We start from the raw sequence: 19,803 nt of genomic DNA on the forward strand, positions 1-19,803 counted from the left end.
TAAACGTTCTCCATTACTAGAAGATAAATATTTTATGGGGGTCTACATCTTGTTTCAAAATGCTGTCAGCTCCAAATGACCTTTTATTTTTCAGGATTTCAGGGAACCAGATGAAACCTGAAATTAAGAGTTTTTTTTCGTCTTGGTTGTCTGACATTATGATTGTTTCTAGGACTCATTTCAGCTATCTAAGCAAGTTTTCATCTTTCTGATTGAATCAGTGCATCATGTTAAAAACAAACATGATCAGACATTCAAAGCTTTTCATCTGTACTCTTAAACAGACATTTGTGTTGTTCATGTTCTTAAATATTTTACAGCATAGGTACCAAACAGAGGCCCTGGAAGGCCACAGTATCTTCAGGTTTCCTTTCACCTGAGCTCTTAATTGATGCAATATCACACATTTTCCTAGTTCTAAAGGTGCTGATAATTCAGAGACACCTTGAAAACATGATGACAGACCCATTAACGCCAAAAGGCAGGTTCTGAGATGCCTACTTCCTTTCAGACTTCCATTTAATTTTGTGTATCTGTCTTTCTATAAGTAGTAATTATTTCATGTATTTTGGCTAATATCTGTTTGTCAGTTTGAAATCAGGGACGTTAATGTCCTAATATTTTCTAAATTACAGGCGTGGATTAAGATATATATTTATAATTATGTAATTAGGACAGAACAAATTAAGAAGTCAGGGTTTCTCTTTACAATCAATATACACTCACCTAAAGGATTATTAGGAACACCTGTTCAATTTCTCATTAATGCAATTATCTAACCAACCAATCACATGGCAGTTGCTTCAATGCATTTAGGGGTGTGGTCCTGGTCAAGACAATCTCCTGAACTCCAAACTGAATGTCTGAATGGGAAAGAAAGGTGATTTAAGCAATTTTGAGCGTGGCATGGTTGTTGGTGCCAGACGGGCCGTTCTGAGTATTTCACAATCTGCTCAGTTACTGGGATTTTCACGCACAACCATTTCTAGGGTTTACAAAGAATGGTGTGAAAAGGGAAAAACATCCAGTATGCGGCAGTCCTGTGGGCGAAAATGCCTTGTTGATGCTAGAGGTCAGAGGAGAATGGGCCGACTGATTCAAGCTGATAGGAGAGCAACTTTGACTGAAATAATCACTCGTTACAACCGAGGTATGCAGCAAAGCATTTGTGAAGCCACAACACGTACAACCTTGAGGCGGATGGGCTACAACAGCAGAAGACCCCACCAGGTACCACTCATCTCCACTACAAATAGGAAAGAGGCTACAATTTGCACAAGCTCACCAAAATTGGACAGTTGAAGACTGGAAAAATGTTGCCTGGTCTGATGAGTCTCGATTTCTGTTGAGACATTCAGATGGTAGAGTCAGAATTTGGCGTAAACAGAATGAGAACATGGATCCATCATGCCTTGTTACCACTGTGCAGGCTGGTGGTGGTGGTGTAATGGTGTGGGGGATGTTTTCTTGGCACACTTTAGGCCCCTTAGTGCCAATTGGGCATCGTTTAAATGCCACGGCCTACCTGAGCATTGTTTCTGACCATGTCCATCCCTTTATGACCACCATGTACCCATCCTCTGATGGCTACTTCCAGCAGGATAATGCACCATGTCACAAAGGTCGAATCATTTCAAATTGGTTTCTTGAACATGACAATGAGTTCACTGTACTAAACTGGCCCCCACAGTCACCAGATCTCAACCCAATAGAGCATCTTTGGGATGTGGTGGAACGGGAGCTTCGTGCCCTGGATGTGCATCCCACAAATCTCCATCAACTGCAAGATGCTATCCTATCAATATGGGCCAACATTTCTAAAGAATGCTTTCAGCACCTTGTTGAATCAATGCCACGTAGAATTAAGGCAGTTCTGAAGGCGAAAGGGGGTCAAACACAGTATTAGTATGGTGTTCCTAATAATCCTTTAGGTGAGTGTAAATTGGCATTAGTTACCTTACAAATGGAAGCTTGTCTTGTCCATTCCTTCCTCTGAAGTTAACTAAACTCTACTGATTCACTCCACCTCCTCACTACCCTTATCACAAAATCGTTCTGTACCTATCTTCAAAGTCAAAGGCCTCTGACATCTACTCAATATGAACAGTTAAGCCTGTTATCATGAGCCCAGCCCCTAGTTTCTGCTCTGTTTTTTCCCATCTTCAGATCAATACAGAGTGTGTCTTGTTCTTCCACTAGCTATATGTGTGCAGGTAAAGTCAACACTCTGGTGCAGAAAAACTGACCCCAGTTCAAGTTGAATACCAATTTATGTGCATTTGTGGTGCATTTGTTTGGGTTATTTTTAGTATACAGTTAGGTCCATAAATATTTGGACAGTGACATAATTTTCATCAGATTGGATCTGTATGCAAACACAATGGATTTGACGCCCCAAGAACAAGCAGGAACTAAGACAGCTGCAGTGCAGGCCTGGCAGAGCATCACCAGGGAAGAAACCCAGCATCTGGTGATGTCTATGGGTTCCAGACTTCAGGCAGTCATTGACTGCAAATGATTTGCCACCACGTATTGAAACTCACAATTTAATGTATGATTATGTTAGTTTGTCTAAATAGTTTTGAGCCACATTTGGATGTAACTACCCTTGAATTAAAGATGAAAGTCTACATTTAAAGCACATCTTGATTGTTTCCTTTCAAATCCATTGTGGTGGCTTACAGAGCCAAAATTATGACAATTGTGTCACTGTCCAAATATTTATGGACCTAACTGTTTTGTCAAGTTAGTGGGTCCATACAGACCACAGAATTGATTGAGGGGATCTTTCTTAAATGCCTTCTGACTTCAACCAGTCTCTTTCCACTCTGTTTCCTTTCATTTTATATTAATTTTTCCCAGTTAATTACTGTCTTTGATATTTAATTTAGAAATATAATTGTGACAAACCGTGAATTAAAATGTTCTCTGTTCTTAATAAAACAAATGGCCCGAATTATATTCCTAGTGCTACACACAGATGTAAATAAAATCCGGCAGTATAAGGGAATTTGAATGTATGGCATTCACTTTATGGTGCATGAATACAATTTGCATAATATATTTTATGAAAAATATTCTATGCTGGAAAATAGCAAGAAGAGAAGGAGAAAGAACGAAAGAAAGAGAAGCAACTTTCATTAACTTGAGTGGTCATAAATAATAAATAATATTAATGGTGTCCTCTCAAGTTTGAGTAAGGGTTGTGTTAGTCAGTGTTCCTGTTTTGTTCTTTGGGAGCTTGGACAGATGCAGCTGCAGGGGACAAGTGTGTTGTTCTGTGGAGTCAGCTGGCATGGGGGTAGCTGCTCTCTCCTTCCTGTGAGGATGTTTTTGCTGCACAAAACATGTTCTTTCAATTTCAAAGTGTTCGTGAGCACACCGAACACAGGGTTCTCCAGGTAAGGCTGTCAGAGGTTTTTGATGTATAGAGTGGGTATTGCAGAGCCAGGGTTTGATCGGTGATTCACCTCTGTCGTGGTGGTAATCACATCAAGGCAAACACGTTTGGAGATTCTAACAAAGCTGTCACTCATGACCTGTATAGATTATATTTGCTGAAGGCAGCTATCCCCTACATACTGCCGTTCCTGTATCAGATCTGATTTTGGCATTCAGTCGTCTCAAGTTTAAGGGTTTATTGTCAATCCAATGGTTTATCAACTCCCATTTCAGTCTCTTGAACAAATGCAAAGTGCTTGTCATATTTGACAGCCTTCCCAGGTCAGGATAAGAAGCTTTCACTTTCAGAAAGGAGAGATCCACTTTTTTATTGTAAACAAATGATTGTCATTGCTTTATTGACCATTTGCACTTCATTTACTTTGGCTCATGACCTTGTCCACTGGAGCTTGTAAACCACCCCTATACTGGCAGAGAATAAAGTCTAGCCTCTAAACCATAATGGCACTTGAGACAATCTTAATATATAAAATATGTGGACCTGAGGCTGATACACACACTGCTACCCTGTAACCTTATTTACATACTATATTGTTACACATCTGGACGGTTGGTCCGTAGGCTATAATTGTAAAGGTGTCAATTAAAATGTCCACACTTAATAACACGTCTGGTGGCATGCAAACAGCATCCTACTCCCATGCCATGACAAAACAACTCGGATAGATTCACAATATCGCCATTAGCACCCTTGAACCCAATCCAGTGCGTGATGGTGCTGATGCAGAGGGACAGACCTCTTGCTCTGACCGCTTGCACGGAGTCATTTAGTGATGCTGAGGGGACGGAGCTGGGCGCTGTGTCAATCATCCGAGCTGGGAACAAGTAGTAGTAGGTTGCAGTACGAATCTCCCACAGTCGAGGACCCATATCAGCGTTTTTTTATATATATGTGCATTTCAGTCACTGTGCTCTATTTAGCTCCAGCCCCCTAAGCAGCGACGGCACATTTGTGGATCATGCAATGTTTTATGGATTAGTCCTCCTCATGAGCAGTGGATGCAGCAACAGCGCGGAGCTGGAGGGAGCGATGATGCCCGGGTTGCATTAGGAGGGAGTTGGGGGGGAGAGGCGGTGGGTCTCTTTTTTTGGATGCCAGTGGATTAAATGTTCTTGCCTTTCTCTTGCACGATCATGCTTTATTTTCAGCTGGTGATCATGGCAGGGACTGTCATGCTGGCGTATTACTTCGAGTACACCGACACTTTCAACGTGCACGTCCAGGGCTTTTTCTGCTATGACAGCTCCTACACCAAGCCCTATCTGGGACCCGAGGACACCAGTGCCATCCCCCCAGCTCTCCTGTACGCAGTGGTGGCCGGAGTACCTACTCTTGTAGTAAGTTACCATTGTGCTCTTTACACACTGTGAACTATGAGGGTAGTGCTTGCGGGTAACGATCGATTACCGAGTCCTATACATGGATATCTATGGACAAACCTGACATGCCATTCAGCACAGGCTGTACTTAGTATTTCAGTACCCCCCCACCACACACACACACACACTTTTGCTTTCATAGTTTTTTTCCCCCTTCTTATTCATATGTTTTACTGTATTTATAGCACACTTTGTTCATGCGTTTTGCAATGCTTTTTATACAGCTGTAGTTGTAGATCGTGCAAAAATGATATTTTGTTTTTTAAACATATAAATACATAAATGCATATGGGTCTTAGACTGAACAAAACTGCAATCTGGAAGATGCTGCTGCTGAATTGAAGTGGAGTAGATAGAATATTGTTGTTTCTTTTTCTCTTTTTGGTAAATGTGAATCTTTCTGCTGCAAAGTAGTGGACTTCGGGTTTCTGCATCCAATATGTTCATAGATCTAGTCTAACGTGTATAGGGTCCTTTGGTTTGTATGTTGAAATATATGATAGAAGGATGATGCATTATTTTCCTTCACGTGGGATTTTGTCCTCATTAACACCAAAATGTGCACCACAATTATATATATATATGCCATATATATATAAACACAGCAGAAAACAAACCAAAACAAAAAATGGTTAATCTGCATGAACTGGTCAAAATATCTACACTGATATCCATCTGATTATTGCATGATATGAATTGTATGAGTATTTTCATAAATCCACATGCAATCCTCATATCTAACACCCAAGTCTAATTAATGGTGTTTGCATTGCTGGGAACTGATTTGTTACTGTTGGTTTTAATTTTCCTAATGGAATTCATGACACAAAATGTGAAGGCGCTTAATTACTATACTCACACCACTGATTGTCGAAAGTACAGTACTTGAAAGGTTGCTTGCACACAGTAAAATGTCTGTCAGGGATGCCTATGTTGGGGGAGGAGATAATATGCATTATTAGACTTAAATGGTGATCCCCACCAAGAAGCAAGTTTGTTTTGAACTTGCTTGCAATGTATTCACATTTGCAAAACATACCTCAAGTTTATACATTACATATTATGGTGGTATTTGAGAATTAAATATTAAAATTCTGTGCAGACAGCGAAAAATGAATTTAGACAAGCACACATAATTTGTTGGAACAAACTGCATACAGTTGTGTTTTGCTAAATGTAAAATATGTGCAGGTGCAGTCTGAGTTCACTTGGCAGCATCTGTAATTTAAATACACCTTGGATGTCACAATTCTAATTATTCATACCATATATTTCATAGCATTAGAAACCCACGTAAGAAAGGAAATGATGAGAATCTTATTAGGTCTAAAATATTCAATATGCACAACATTTAAGTGCAGGATCTAAAAATATAACTGTATAATAACAGTCTGCAAAGACACCCACATAGTGCAACCCACACATGTAAAATTCCATCTGTAGTGTACATTCACTGTATGCATTAAACAACCAGGTGAAATAGACAGTTGACATTCTGGAGACTGTGGTAGAGACGCACACTAGCAAGGACACTTGGCTGCCTTTACAGAACCAGTAGGATTTATATATTATAGAACACCAGTTTAATGTTTTCTACATCCTGTGTTGTTCACCGTGATTTACATATTTACATTATTTCTTTATATATGAAAAAGTAATTTGGCCTATATTACTCAATCAATGCATTTCATATCTGTTAATATATTGATGTTCTTTTTTTATAGCTTTATAGCTAAACAATCTGAACATAATGGAATGGGACTGTACAACATTTTCTTGAATTGTCCATGAAATCTTTGCTTATAGCTCTAGAGCAGGAATAGTTAGTGGTTCCACTTATACTGGCCTCAGTTCAGTAATCCAGCATCTCTTTTTTTTAAATCCCATTCATATTTGATGGATTAATAGGTGATTGTTAAAAATCTGGTTAGCTTGGGTAATATTGAATGATCAAATCCGAACAGTGAATAACTGTACATAACTGATCCAGCTTAACATTGATAACAGGTAGTAGGCAGTAGTCTTATGCAGGTAATTGCTTAAACGAAGCCATGCAAAAGTTGAGCGCTGCAAAGATGCATTCTAATTGGATAGTAAAGTAGTGTCACAGACATTTACATGAAGTAGCTCTTAAAGCCAGTAAATGATCACGTCTAAGGAAATGCTTGTATTCTGTGTCTCAGGGAAGGGATGTGTGCTGGCTCGCGAAAAGAGACTGACATTCGCTCCTGTCTGGACATATATAATCAATATGAATAATGGGAGATTTTCTACTATGGAGTTTATAAAAGCAAAAGTGAAAATAGAAAATCAGGAAATGTCTGTTAGTAAGCCCTTCCTAGAATTCAAATGCAAACCTTGTCTTTATTTATTCCAGCTTAATGTAATTGCTTCATGATTGTCTGCATGAACATGTTTTCACATTTTGAGATGGTATCAGTTTTGTTAAAGCATATTGTACACCATAGTACCTGTCCAATGACTTCATGCGTGTAAATGTACTGCCTATCCATCGCTGACCCATGATGATCTATCGCTCAGTGCAGGTTTCCCCAGCATTAGGGGAAAGGGCCGTGACTCAACATGCTAGGCTAGACTGGTTGGTTGAGCATAGGGGAGTGGATATGGATCAAGTACCAGACCCTGAGTTTGAGCATCATGCTTAAACCAATTGACTCACCCAGCCCTGTGTGTGCACTGGGGGTACTGTATCATAAAATGGACTGCGCTGGGAGATTTAACAGATGAAGGACTTGTTAGACCTGTCTGACTCAGGAAATGTGCGACATTATTATGTCAAAATATGTGCATAATTACAGGATAAACATTAAAGAGGGAGGACACAATATCAGTTTCTTTGGCAGGAAGGGTGCTGCTGGCATTAGTATTCCCTACTACAGGATCATTTCACTATGTTTTCTGCTTACCTGACAAGACAGCTGATTTTGTTCTGGGATAATTACTGATCTTTCAGAAACGTGTATTAAGAAGCATTGCCACAATGCAGCTAATTAGGTTTCCTCCACTAGATGATGCAAAAGACCATGTCGCACTATTCGATTTGAAGCATCAAGCTACTTCAGAAACCAATAGATCGAATGGTTTGGTTGTTCATCATTTATCACTCTTCCCATCACCACTAGCTACCTGGTGAAACGATACTTTAATTGTTTAACCCATTGAGTCCCAACATTTCCAACCAACCCCTCAGTAGGAGGAGCAGTAGAGGTGTTGAGGAAACAGAATTGCAGAAGCTACAACCCTGTTAGACGACGCCCTGCTGGAGCCCCCAGTTCTGTTGCTCATGAATAAGAGTGATGATCTGGGAGATGGTTGTTCCCTGAAAATGAAAGATCCAACAAAAAGTGCCAGTGATATAAATACCCTAATAGGCTTTATAAGAATGATTCTGTCAATGTTTGATCTTACAGATATTCTTGGCTTCAAAGTCTTTTTTTTTTTTTCATATCTGCACATTTCAAACATTGGTAAATCATTTAATTAAAACTGAGGCATGTTTGATATAGGAATGTCATTCGGTTTCTCTACTTATTATTCATACCTTTACTCTTTAGGAAGCAGATGTAAACACTCATTTGGCACCCTTCACTTCACATAAAAGTATATCATTAATAATTGATACCTGGAGGCATTCTCAGCCTGTCAATTTAATTCTGCCAGCTCCTCATAAATGTGTCATTTTTAAAATTGACTGAGGTCTCCTTAACCTCGGAATTAGGCAGAATTATTGCACTTTAAACATTTTACACAATACATTTACTGTAAATAGGTCAAGTGCATCAAGTTGAAGTTTGTTCCTTTTCATGTTATGGAGTAGGTGAGAACAGTAAAATAGTTTCAGTTGTCTGAAGCCATTGTTAATTTATAATGGCCTCTTCAGCATTACAGTAACTAATGTCTTGGAAGAAATTACTCAAATGTAATTCATCTTTAAGTTACTGTTTGAATAACTTATGATAATTAACATACATTTTTATTTCATGTTCATAAAGTGTCTATTTTATTTAACTGTAGCAAGGAGATCCTGCTTTTCTAGATTTGGTTAGTTGGTTAATCAAGCAGGGGTGTGATGTGTTGTGCTCTGTCAGGAATTAGTGACTCTAGGAATAGGGATAACAGTATAATACAATCAGTAAAAGGAAAAGGTTGTTATTAGTACATAGACAATTATATAATCACTAACAAGCAGCTAAACAAAATGAAACCTTTCATCTTGGTTTAGGTGGATCTTTTCCAGATATGTTATGTTAATTATATGGTCTGAAATCTAACTATTGTATTAAATCGTTTGACTGATGTTATGGAATTAAACCTTGGCTGTTGCATGACTTCATAGCAATTGTTTTTAATGTCAAGATGTACAAACCGATTGGATAGCTGCTATTAAATCCCACTTGATCTCTTTCCTACAGTTGGAATATTAATGTATACACACACACATTAGTGAAATTAGTATAATCATGTTATACACAACAATGATATATCTGAATATATAGTATATTTTACCATGGTTTGGGTAGGTTTTCAAAATGTTCACTTTTATAAAGACACAATCATTGAAATGTTTAAAGTAGCTAGGCAACAGTGTTGAAATCTGTCAAGCATATGATATAGCTTATAGTTTTTTTCTTATTATTTTTTAAAATAATAACAATTAGCTTTGTAGTAGAAGCAATGCAGTCATATACTGTAATTAATATTTAAATATGCTTATCTGGTGACCTAAGAAAAATACATGAGTAATAGGTTATTAATTATTGAGAGCTATGAAATCACTGCTGTATAAAGTATTAGGTTTGGATCAGAATGAGTACATAATTAAATAAATAAATAATCCATGTTAGATTTGTTATTTTATATCCACCCATAGTTTGTGAAGATTAGGATGACCTGGGAGTAGATTCCTCATCTTTAATTCACACATTTCTCTTATGTCCAGTCTCGTGAGAAATTTTTAAGTACTTTAGACTCATTTGCTTTCAGCTGAGTATTGAATTGTTAACAGTCCTTTTAGTGACAGTAAAAAGGCAGACAATTGACAGCGAGTTGTGTAGTGTGTAACTATTGCTGGCAGTGTATCTCAACAGATGTATATTGTTTGACGTTAATGGTCCATAAGGCCACGAATCCTATTATTTAGGAAGAGCCAGTGAATCTCACCCACACTGATGACTCTTAAACCCTTGATGTAGTTTCAGTGGAACGTGCATAAATAGCGCAAGATGTGATGGGTAATCATGGGACGCAGAAGACCCATAGGAGCTCGTGCAGCTTCTTTTGAGTGTGTGCTACTTTTCCATCCATTAGCGCACTTTTTGTTTTTTTCTAAAAGTATAAATAATAAATTATATTTATTGAAAGTATTTATAATTATATTCTATGTTTTATTAAGGGAGAAATGCCAACTAGACATTGTGTGTAACATCCACTAGTAGAATATTTTATTTAAAAGAAATGACACTCACTGAAGTTTGTTACAGTCAACTGTATAATGTGTATATATGACACTTTAGTCTGTAATTTTATTTTACAGACACGGTTATTATTATATTGTATATGTCGCGTCAATGTACCCCTTTAAGGAATAAAAGGAAATGTAAAATTTTAAAAAGCTTCTGTCCAAAAATGATATTTAAAACCTGTTTTATAAAAACAAACTTTAGAAAATTGGTTATTTTAATGTAGCTTGTTCCTTTTCCATGTTAATTATTGTATATTGTGAAACATGTGTTTATAGGTTACACTAAAAGGATACATTTGAGCACTCAGTCTTTAAAATGTGTATATCCTGTTCAACCTGTAAAAATCATGTATGGCACATCTAAAGTGATTGCTTAATTAGACCTCACTCTCTGTAAATGCTCAATTTATACCACACTATACCTTAATTGCCTCTGCTCAATAATATGCCTTTGATGATAGCATTGCATTATATTGTGAAGTTGCTGTTTTACAGAAAAAAAACATGAACTGCTTTGACAAACCAGTGATAAAGGGTTTGAGATCTCACACCATTACAAGGCCCATATGGGACTTTAGAAGGGAGCTTAGATTCATTAGATGAAGGGATACGGATTGACCACTTTGGATAGAGAAAAACAGAGGTACGTAGAAATCACTGTTTGTAAATAAGGCAATGAGTGCAATGAAAAAATCAAGTCTTTCAGAGCAGTTTATTCTTTTAATTGCCCTCATTTATTCAGCCCAGATTGTCCTTTGTTTGGTATAGTGAAGCCTAATGCTGTTTCAGTCTGATTTCGGGAGCGTAGCGACAAAGTATTATTCATGTAATTGTCTAGAACTACTGTTGGATCTGTAAAGGAGTATTGTTACTGTTATTGCTTAATTCTCAACTAACTGGAGAACGTTAACTCTGTGAAGTAAGCCCATTAACAGATAAAAGGGAAAATGTTAAATGTTTCAAGCCAAGCAGTGAGCTTCCTGCCACCAGAAACAGATTTCCTTGTTCTGACAGGACAGGGCCTGTAAGAGCTGCTTCAGTTCCCCAACAGATGCACACGATAAATGAATCTCTTAGGTCTAATTTGGCCATGCTGCAGATGTGCGTTCACATTGAAGTGAAGAAGACTACAATTATATTTTGTAATATAGATAGTACAGGCTACAGCTCAATCATTTAGGGGAAAAAAAGGTTTTCTTCAGAAATATCAATTTCAGATAATGATAATGTACCCAACTTGATTATACTATACAAAATTGAGATTGGTTTTGATGTTTGCTTACTGTTATTAGCTAGGACATTGTGTATACACATACTACAGCATCTATCTATATGCATTTTCAAAAGAAATAAGACATATATTTTCAGGTCATGTTTTTCAGACATATTTATTATGTACAGTTAGACCAAACAGCCATCTCCAGCACATCCCCAAAAAATGCGACAAATCTTCTACACCGAAAGACCAACCCCTGGCACAGGTGATTTAAATGCTCTTCCAAATTTAGAGGCATGACATCACTCTAACAGGCTAATGTACCAGTGAGGCCTGCTACACATAATCAGAGGATGTAGTTTACCTTGCTTGTTGCTTGTTAAATATGATTTTGGCGTCATAAATCCTTTAACTTTATCCATTAACTCCTTAATTGTCAAATAACATTTTAAAAATATTGGGTGTATAATGAATATACGTTACATATAAGATGCGTTTATGATTATTATTCAAAGTGGAAAAACACTAAGCATATTACTCATATATTTCCTGGCTGTCGGTTTATATGCTGAACATGCTAATCAAATACCTATTAATCCCTTGTTAATTTCAAAGACTTTAACGGAATTTATTTTTGATCCACAGGTCAGTACATAAGTACATAAGTATTGCTGAAATAATACAAACAACAAGAAAGACAGGTGTTCATATCCACATTCTCGTGCTAAATTATAATCATGCACGAATTGTACAGTGTGAAAATAATTGAATCTGAAAAAATAAATAATGATAACTGGAGATGTGTATTTTCACATGTTCTGCAGTAAAGATGACTAAACCCATTTAGAGCTTTAAGGAAATTGCCAGTCAGTATATCACAAATGATTTAAAAGCAATTTTCACATTCTTCATCGTTTCAGGCCAGTTTGCTGTTCACGTTTTGAATCATTGCGTACCACACAAGTCTAATTGCTTGAAAGCTTAGAGATCTTATTTGATGTCGGTAAAACACAAATCCCGAACACATCGCTGTTACCCACAGCAATATTTAATCAATACTTTGTAAAATCAAGCAGCATTTTCATATCCAGTCCAGTCAAACTACATTCCTCAGCTGCCAATGTGCGTTTGATGATAGAATATACTGTTTTTAAATTGGCCCATTCATCCCGATGGATGATGGGCCTTATTAAACGTGGCAAAGGATGACTCGCGGGCAGCACTGGGCCGGCTACAGCCCAACTGTGATTTTTCAAAAGAGCATCTCTTTCCTGCTGGCTGTGCACCTCTTCTCCAACACAGCTGCTCGCCTCCAGCTAACCATGTTATCATGACAGGGCCAGGAGCGAGCTTTAGGTAGCCCACTTAGAATATTGCGAGGAAAAACCAAAGTGACTTTTCGGTTGTGTTCACTGTGTACTGTACATCTGTGTTTGCCTTCGGGATGAATAGCATGGCTCATTTCAGTAAGAAAAATAAACAAAATAAAAATTATACCAAAACAAACAAAACCAGCTAATTTTGTTTATTAAGAGTGCCGGCCTTAATTTAACGGATTATCCTCTATCCCCGTAAGGTATGCAAATTGTACAACTATTTGCTTCCTTTTAATTAGCTTTTGTATTAATTTCCTTTTTTACTTAAAATGTATTTAAAGCTATTAAATAAAAAACAAACATTTAACAATATTAGGGTCTTCACTAAATGATCATCAGCAGAACAAGGTTCGCATTAGAGACTAATCATTTGATTATGTTTACATTCACGAAGGTGCAATAAACAATTAACTTGCACAATCTGTAATATAAGCTCAAGAAAGCCCAATCAAGTGTTATTTCACCCTCCATAAAAAACATAAAAACCAGAGTATATAATTTAATAAACTGGAATTTCATCTGGAACAATTATACATGGAAAAGGCCTGAGCATCCATGTATGTAAACTGACTCAGATGGTGTGACTACCCTTTTAACTGGAATGGTTTAACTCAGATGTGCTGAAGTAAAATATGAATAAAACAGAGCAGCAGTTTGGCCCAATCATAGCTAAATACATTTCAAGTGAAAGACAGGAAAAGGATAATGAATTACCCACATAAAAAGTGCCATTACGCCGTATCAGTCTGAAAGCACATCTGTGGTTTCAAAGGTCTGAAAGTGTTTACTCTTTATCAGCAGATTTGTTTTAGTAGTCGTAAACTAATATTCTTCACCGGCACACGCACTGTGGTTTAATCACCCACACTTACACCCCCCACAGGGGAGAGAATGGGTTTTTCACCAAATGCGTATGAAGCTGTCAAAGACTTATTTGTTCACATTAATACATTAATTTGTACAGCTTAGCTGATACAATAAATAACAAGTGCCATGGTCTGCATTATACTCATCCCATGCACCCTTATGATGGTATAAATTAAGGTTTTAAAGTCAGGACTGGCATCTTCTATTGTAATATAATTAAATAAAGATAGGTACACAACATTCTGTATTATAGTACTATAGTCACCGTTTCTTTCTTATCAACGTTGCAGGTATAATGTCGCCTCTGGGTGTGAAAGTTCCCCATGTGTGCATTCTCTCCTTTGCTCATGAGTCGGCTGCAAACTGTCAACGATGCTTAAGCCCATTATCGATGCGATCACTCGCAATGTGATTTTCCAGGATCTTCCTGCAGTCTATGATACAATGAGAGAGTATTTCACAGATCAATTTGAGTTGGCTCACAAGGTTTAAGCGTTTAAGGGTTTGCAAAGTAATTCCCTCCGTTCGAGTAGTGTGTGATCACATGTGGCAGTTAATAGTGGGCGAGGATTTGTTTTCACTCAGGTATCTGTTCTGCAATGCATTTCAAAGTGTAAACATACTACTACTTGTATCATGTTACTGTTTTATTGGTCAATAACTTAATTATTGTATTCTTTTCTCTCTGTTTCTTTAGATAATCGTTACAGAATCTGTGCTATTTTTCCTGCAGTATGCCACAAAAGATTTTGATAACCGAGAGAAGACCATAGCAACAGGCGACTGCTGTTACCTCAACCCATTGGTGCGCAGAACTGTGAGGTTTCTTGGTATGAAGAATTTTGTTTTTAATTAACATTAACTTGTGATTTATATATACAGTATACAGTACACACATACACACACTGATCTCAGCCCGTGATTTGTTAATCTAATGTATCAGATCGCCATACATCTGTATTGCTTATAACATAGCTTACAAATTGTTGCACACATATATACACACATACACATACATACACTGTTTTACTGTAAAAAATATTTTAATGTTGAGTAAATCAGGCAAATACACATTTCGGTCTTGTGATACCATGTCCGCCGAAACCGATAAATCGGGAGCAGTTGACTAAACGAAAATCAAAGCAATGGATGTAAACATTTGCAATGCAATGCAGGATACTGTAATGCATTGCTGTCCCCCAGAGCCTGTTCCCTTTGTTAAATACTTGGCTCAGATGGGAATACCACAAGGATTATTTCTCTGATCCTGTTTAATCCTTAATTATGTCCTGCACAAGGGACTCGATCTTTTATGAACCGAGGATCCCACTTTAAGATTGTATTTTTGCTCCACTTTGTGTCTCATACCATGTCATGAAATATCTAAAACTTCATTTGAATTTGTTATTCAAAAATCACTTAACATTTCTCAAGCAAGGAAACGGCATCTGAATAAGTTATGTATTATCGAGAATACCTTGGGCAGTGTGATGACCTTGCTCCTTTCTGTAGTCTGTAATAAGTCATTCTGATTCGGGTTCTTGTGAGGTGAGTCTTCTGCATCCTCTTTGAGAGCAGGTGGGTTTCTTTCCAAAGGCATTAGTCAGTGGTTGACATGTGGGAAAGTATACATTATAGCCCACTAACAGCACTCCAGGTGACATATTTTCCCCTCTGAGGAGCAATATCCGAGGGCACGTACATTTGAGGAAATAAATCCTTCAGTGCAGTTTGAAATGAACCTGAAAGAAGTTATAGCCTTTGATTCTACACAGAGAATTAGTGGATGTTTACTGGAGTTCAATTTCAGATAAACCTACAAAAACATCTAAGACACAGAGCGAGTTATACTTTTACTGTACCACACCTGTCGGCTTCTTCACTGTTGGACTTTGCACGTCAATCATCTTCCCAAGCAGATAATTGCATCTGGCATTCTCAAGTCAGGCAGGTTTTTTCAGTGTGTTCTTTTTGAAATGCTTCAAATTAAATTGTTTGTTTTGTGACCTACAGTCTTTAGATTTTGCATAATGACTCAGACTATTACATTTAATTTTGGAAATAGCTATACCAGTGGAGTTTCACAAGCTTTAAAGCAGGCACTTTTTCCAACCTTAACCTTGACATATCTTGACAATCAAAAGGTGAAAATATGTAAATCATTTCCCAAAAAGTAGTTTTAGTAGAGATTATAAAAGACCTAGACGAAGACCACATAAGAGAAGAGAAGATGAAGTAAGAAGCTTTGCTGACGTGAGCTGGAAAAGAGACGTGGAAACATCTTTGGGAGCCCTTTGGGACTGATGATGATGATGAAGATATATATATAACAGATAATCTCTATATACTTATTCATTATATAAATACAGAAATACCATCCAATACACACACTGTGGGGTAAACATGACCTTCAGGAAACGCACTCCACTGTGGTTACATTTGTCCTGGAGTTCCAAACCCCAGAATCAAAGTTGTGAAATTCACTTAATGCAACCTGGCAACAAAGAACTAGCACAGATATGTAACAAGTGTATTTCTGAGCCATTTGGATTAAATTGAATACATTTAAAAGCATTGTAGAAAGAAAAAATAAATGCATATATTTAATTCCATTAGATGTTTATTCTATGTGGTGTTTAATTGTAATTTCACCAAGTTTACGGTTTTCAAGTTAATTACATGGAGGCACCACAGCAACAAACACATCTTTATATATGAGCGTTCTGCTTTCCCCAGTGATATTTGTCATTTTTTAATTAACGTGGTATCGTTTTTTTGGCCCTTTATTAAAAGCAGTAATTGAGATCGAAGGGCGCTTGATGAGGGAAAACGAATACAAAGATCTGGTTAAAGCAACATTTCCCAAAATGTTTTTAATGTGAATTTGTCACACAATCTATAATCTATGTAATTAAATTGATACTTATCAAGGATTTGCTATGTAGAGACTGTAAAAGGAGTTGCCGTGTTACAGCGACTTTCAACACAGAAGCACAAGATGACAGCTATTGCAAAAGCTCGTGCTGTGGATGTAAATAATGCACCATAAATGTTCATACATCAAAATGGCAGCTGGGGATATTTGATGTGAAATCTCAGATTTTTTCTATAGACAGCAAAAATAATTGAATTAGAGTTATGTGTTTAACTGAAATCCAGTGAATAGTGTTAGCGTAACTGTTTTAGGCAGTCTCTATTCTGTAAGTACCTTTTTCTCTTCAAATATCTATTAATGTAAGAAGAAAAATAAGTCAGGTTGAGGAAACTGCATCAACATAAACATTTTCATTTGGACTTTTTAATCAACTGTTAAATAAAGAAGGAATCGGCAACAGTAAAAGTAAAAGATGTTTAATTCAGGAAAGGATAGTTTCAAGTGTACTTGTTAGAAAGTAATTTAGTAGATTTGATTACATATATGTTGAAAGTATTCCAAAGTAATTATAATGGGAATTAATACTATATTGTACACACAGATACACATGCTAGGGTGTATTTCTCTGGATACATTTTTTTCCACGTTTTAAATAGAATAAAATCATCTGTGGAAGGCTGGTATGGCGTAGTGTTTGATCGTGATGTACTGTTATGAAATAATGATCTATTTTATTCCTACTGTGTTGAAATTGTAGGTAGTTGCCATCTTCATGTGTCATGTGATCACAGCAGGTCTTCCATACATCCATTGATGAATGCAGTAGATAAGTAGATAATACAAATCATATGCAAACTGTTCTTAATATGTTGTTTCTTTACAGGTGTTTATGCATTTGGACTTTTCGCCACCGATATATTCGTAAATGCCGGGCAAGTGGTGACGGGGAACCTCTCGCCTCATTTCCTCACAGTCTGTAAACCCAATTACACTGCCCTGGGCTGCCAGCAGGCCATTCGGTTCATTAGCCACCAGGAGGCATGCACTGGCAATGAAGACGACATCTTAAGAGCCAGGAAAACATTCCCGTCGAAAGAGGCAGCTCTCAGCGTTTATGCAGCTCTCTACCTAGCTGTGAGTAGAAACTATATTTTCACTGCTGTCTACAAACATGTCATGTACAATAAACACTAGTTTGTTTGTCCTCCTAAATGTGTAGTTTCAATCAAGTTTTTACACTTACTCACCATCTGTCATACAATTTATAGATACACATTTATTGGCTTCACACTCTCAGCATGGTGCAGGGCTTTTAGTTGTAAAGGTTTGTTTCTGGTAAGGCGCATCAATCTGCTCCTGAAATACGATTTGCATGACCAGGATATATCTTTGGCAGATTTTATTGAATTAAGGGAAGTCTGCCATTATATTGTTTTATCTATAAAAGGCCTTTATCAACTTATTCTTTAAGGTCTGCGTAGCAATTTAAAGCTCCAATCCCCAATTCCCAGAGCAATCTTGCTTCAGTATTTCATTCCAGTTTTATTGTTATTTTAAGGACCTTACCCTCAGCTGAGATCCTAAATCTTGGTAAGTGAATCGTGAAGCATAACTTACTTTTTAACACGTCAAAACTTTCTTCTCTGCTGTCATACTGTAACATCAAGAGCAAGAGGATTTCGTTTTTTCTGATTTCTGTTTAGAAAGCATTCCGACTGAATGCACAAAGACCATTTCATAAATGGACAATGCGTGATAACCGAAGTCTCTTGTTTACATAATGTTATCAGGCTTATGTCATAAGACCAATTTAAAGAAAAGCTTTAGTAATAAAACTATAAACACAAATGAACCGCAAAATATAGTGCTGTAGTGATTAAAGAAGAACACACTATTAACAAAATCTGGGTTAATATTAATCTGAACACACTAAACCCTTAAACTCAATATATAGTGGGCCTAATGCTTTTTGGAAGATTATCTAGATGATGCTTCCTCAATCTCAAAAGCTAGCTAGTTCACAAAGTAGCTTTAGGTGACAGATGAGGACATCATTCAGTTTATAAACTGAATCTTAGTGGCATGTACTGACTATGTACCGTATACTCAACAGAATGTTTCTGGTGTTAATAGATACCGTAATTAAAATGGCAGCATTGAACTGCTCTGATGAATTATGAATTGATTAAGCTGGAAGTTTAAGAATACTTACTATATTTCTGGTAGATTCAGTCATACATCTTTGCATCCTGTATCTTGAAATAGTTAATTCACTAACACTAATGATTTCACTAATCTCTTATCTCAGTCTATATATTTTACACACATGCCAGAAAACATACAGTCCATGTCGTCAAGTGTTTATTGTGTATGTTCACCTGCAGCATGACTAACACACAGGGAGAGTGCACACATTGTATTGACCATGTCTGCACCAAAGAGGATTGCTACTTGTCATGTTAGATATGTACACAGTTGGGTTGAAGAATTTGATACAGTACTTTAGCATTTCTGGACTGTTAGAGAAATGGGATACACAGTACTATGCATACCAAGTGGTGACTAGAAAAAATGGCCCAGCACCATTTAATGCAAGATTTCATGATGTTTGGCTAGTGAGTATGTATGTGTTTGTGAGTCTAAAACATATTTAACTATAATTTTTTTTATTGTAATTTCATAGTTTTGCAGCCATATCCTAATATAGCAATATATGTTTCTAACATGAGTGCTTTAGGGTGTAATTTGATGTATTTATCTTCCACGTGAGTAGATTTAATTTTAATCTGAGCTTATACTTTTTGAAGATTTGCTCACTCAACCATTTGTTTGGAAAAAATAGAAGATAGAAAAGATTAGTTTGATTGGATGCTTCCATTTCAAAGAAAGACTACCTAATAATGTTGTTTGAAATTAATATTAGAAAAATAAAAACCTGTATTTTCTTTTCCATCTCATATTCCTTGGACACATAATGTTCTGTCTGAGTTCTTGCCCAACAGGCAATATTTACATGCACTATTGATCCTTATCAACCAAAGAGATCAAGTTTAAAGTAGGTCAGTCATTCTAATGATTTGTGTTGGCCTCCCTTCTAACCTACTAGGTGCTATTATAATTCATAAAAAAAGTGAACACAATGCCA

The 19,803-nt window shown here is 36.9% G+C and overlaps 1 protein-coding gene across 2 annotated transcripts in view; it reads left to right on the plus strand.

The window, feature by feature from the left end:
* LOC136714941 (phospholipid phosphatase-related protein type 5-like) overlaps positions 1-19,803 on the plus strand; it is a 53,775-nt gene that overhangs the window by 19,266 nt on the left and 14,706 nt on the right. The window contains exons 3-5 of one of the 2 annotated variants that reach the window (XM_066692585.1): positions 4,612-4,800; positions 14,481-14,613; positions 17,542-17,792. In XM_066692585.1, the coding sequence (XP_066548682.1) occupies positions 4,612-4,800; positions 14,481-14,613; positions 17,542-17,792 (573 nt within the window). Of the gene's footprint in view, positions 1-4,279; positions 4,801-14,480; positions 14,614-17,541; positions 17,793-19,803 lie in introns of those variants that run through there. The other variant, XM_066692586.1, reaches the window with a different exon arrangement.

This window comes from Amia ocellicauda, chromosome 19 (genome assembly GCF_036373705.1).
Source record: "Amia ocellicauda isolate fAmiCal2 chromosome 19, fAmiCal2.hap1, whole genome shotgun sequence".
In the NCBI taxonomy this organism is placed as follows: domain Eukaryota; kingdom Metazoa; phylum Chordata; class Actinopteri; order Amiiformes; family Amiidae; genus Amia; species Amia ocellicauda.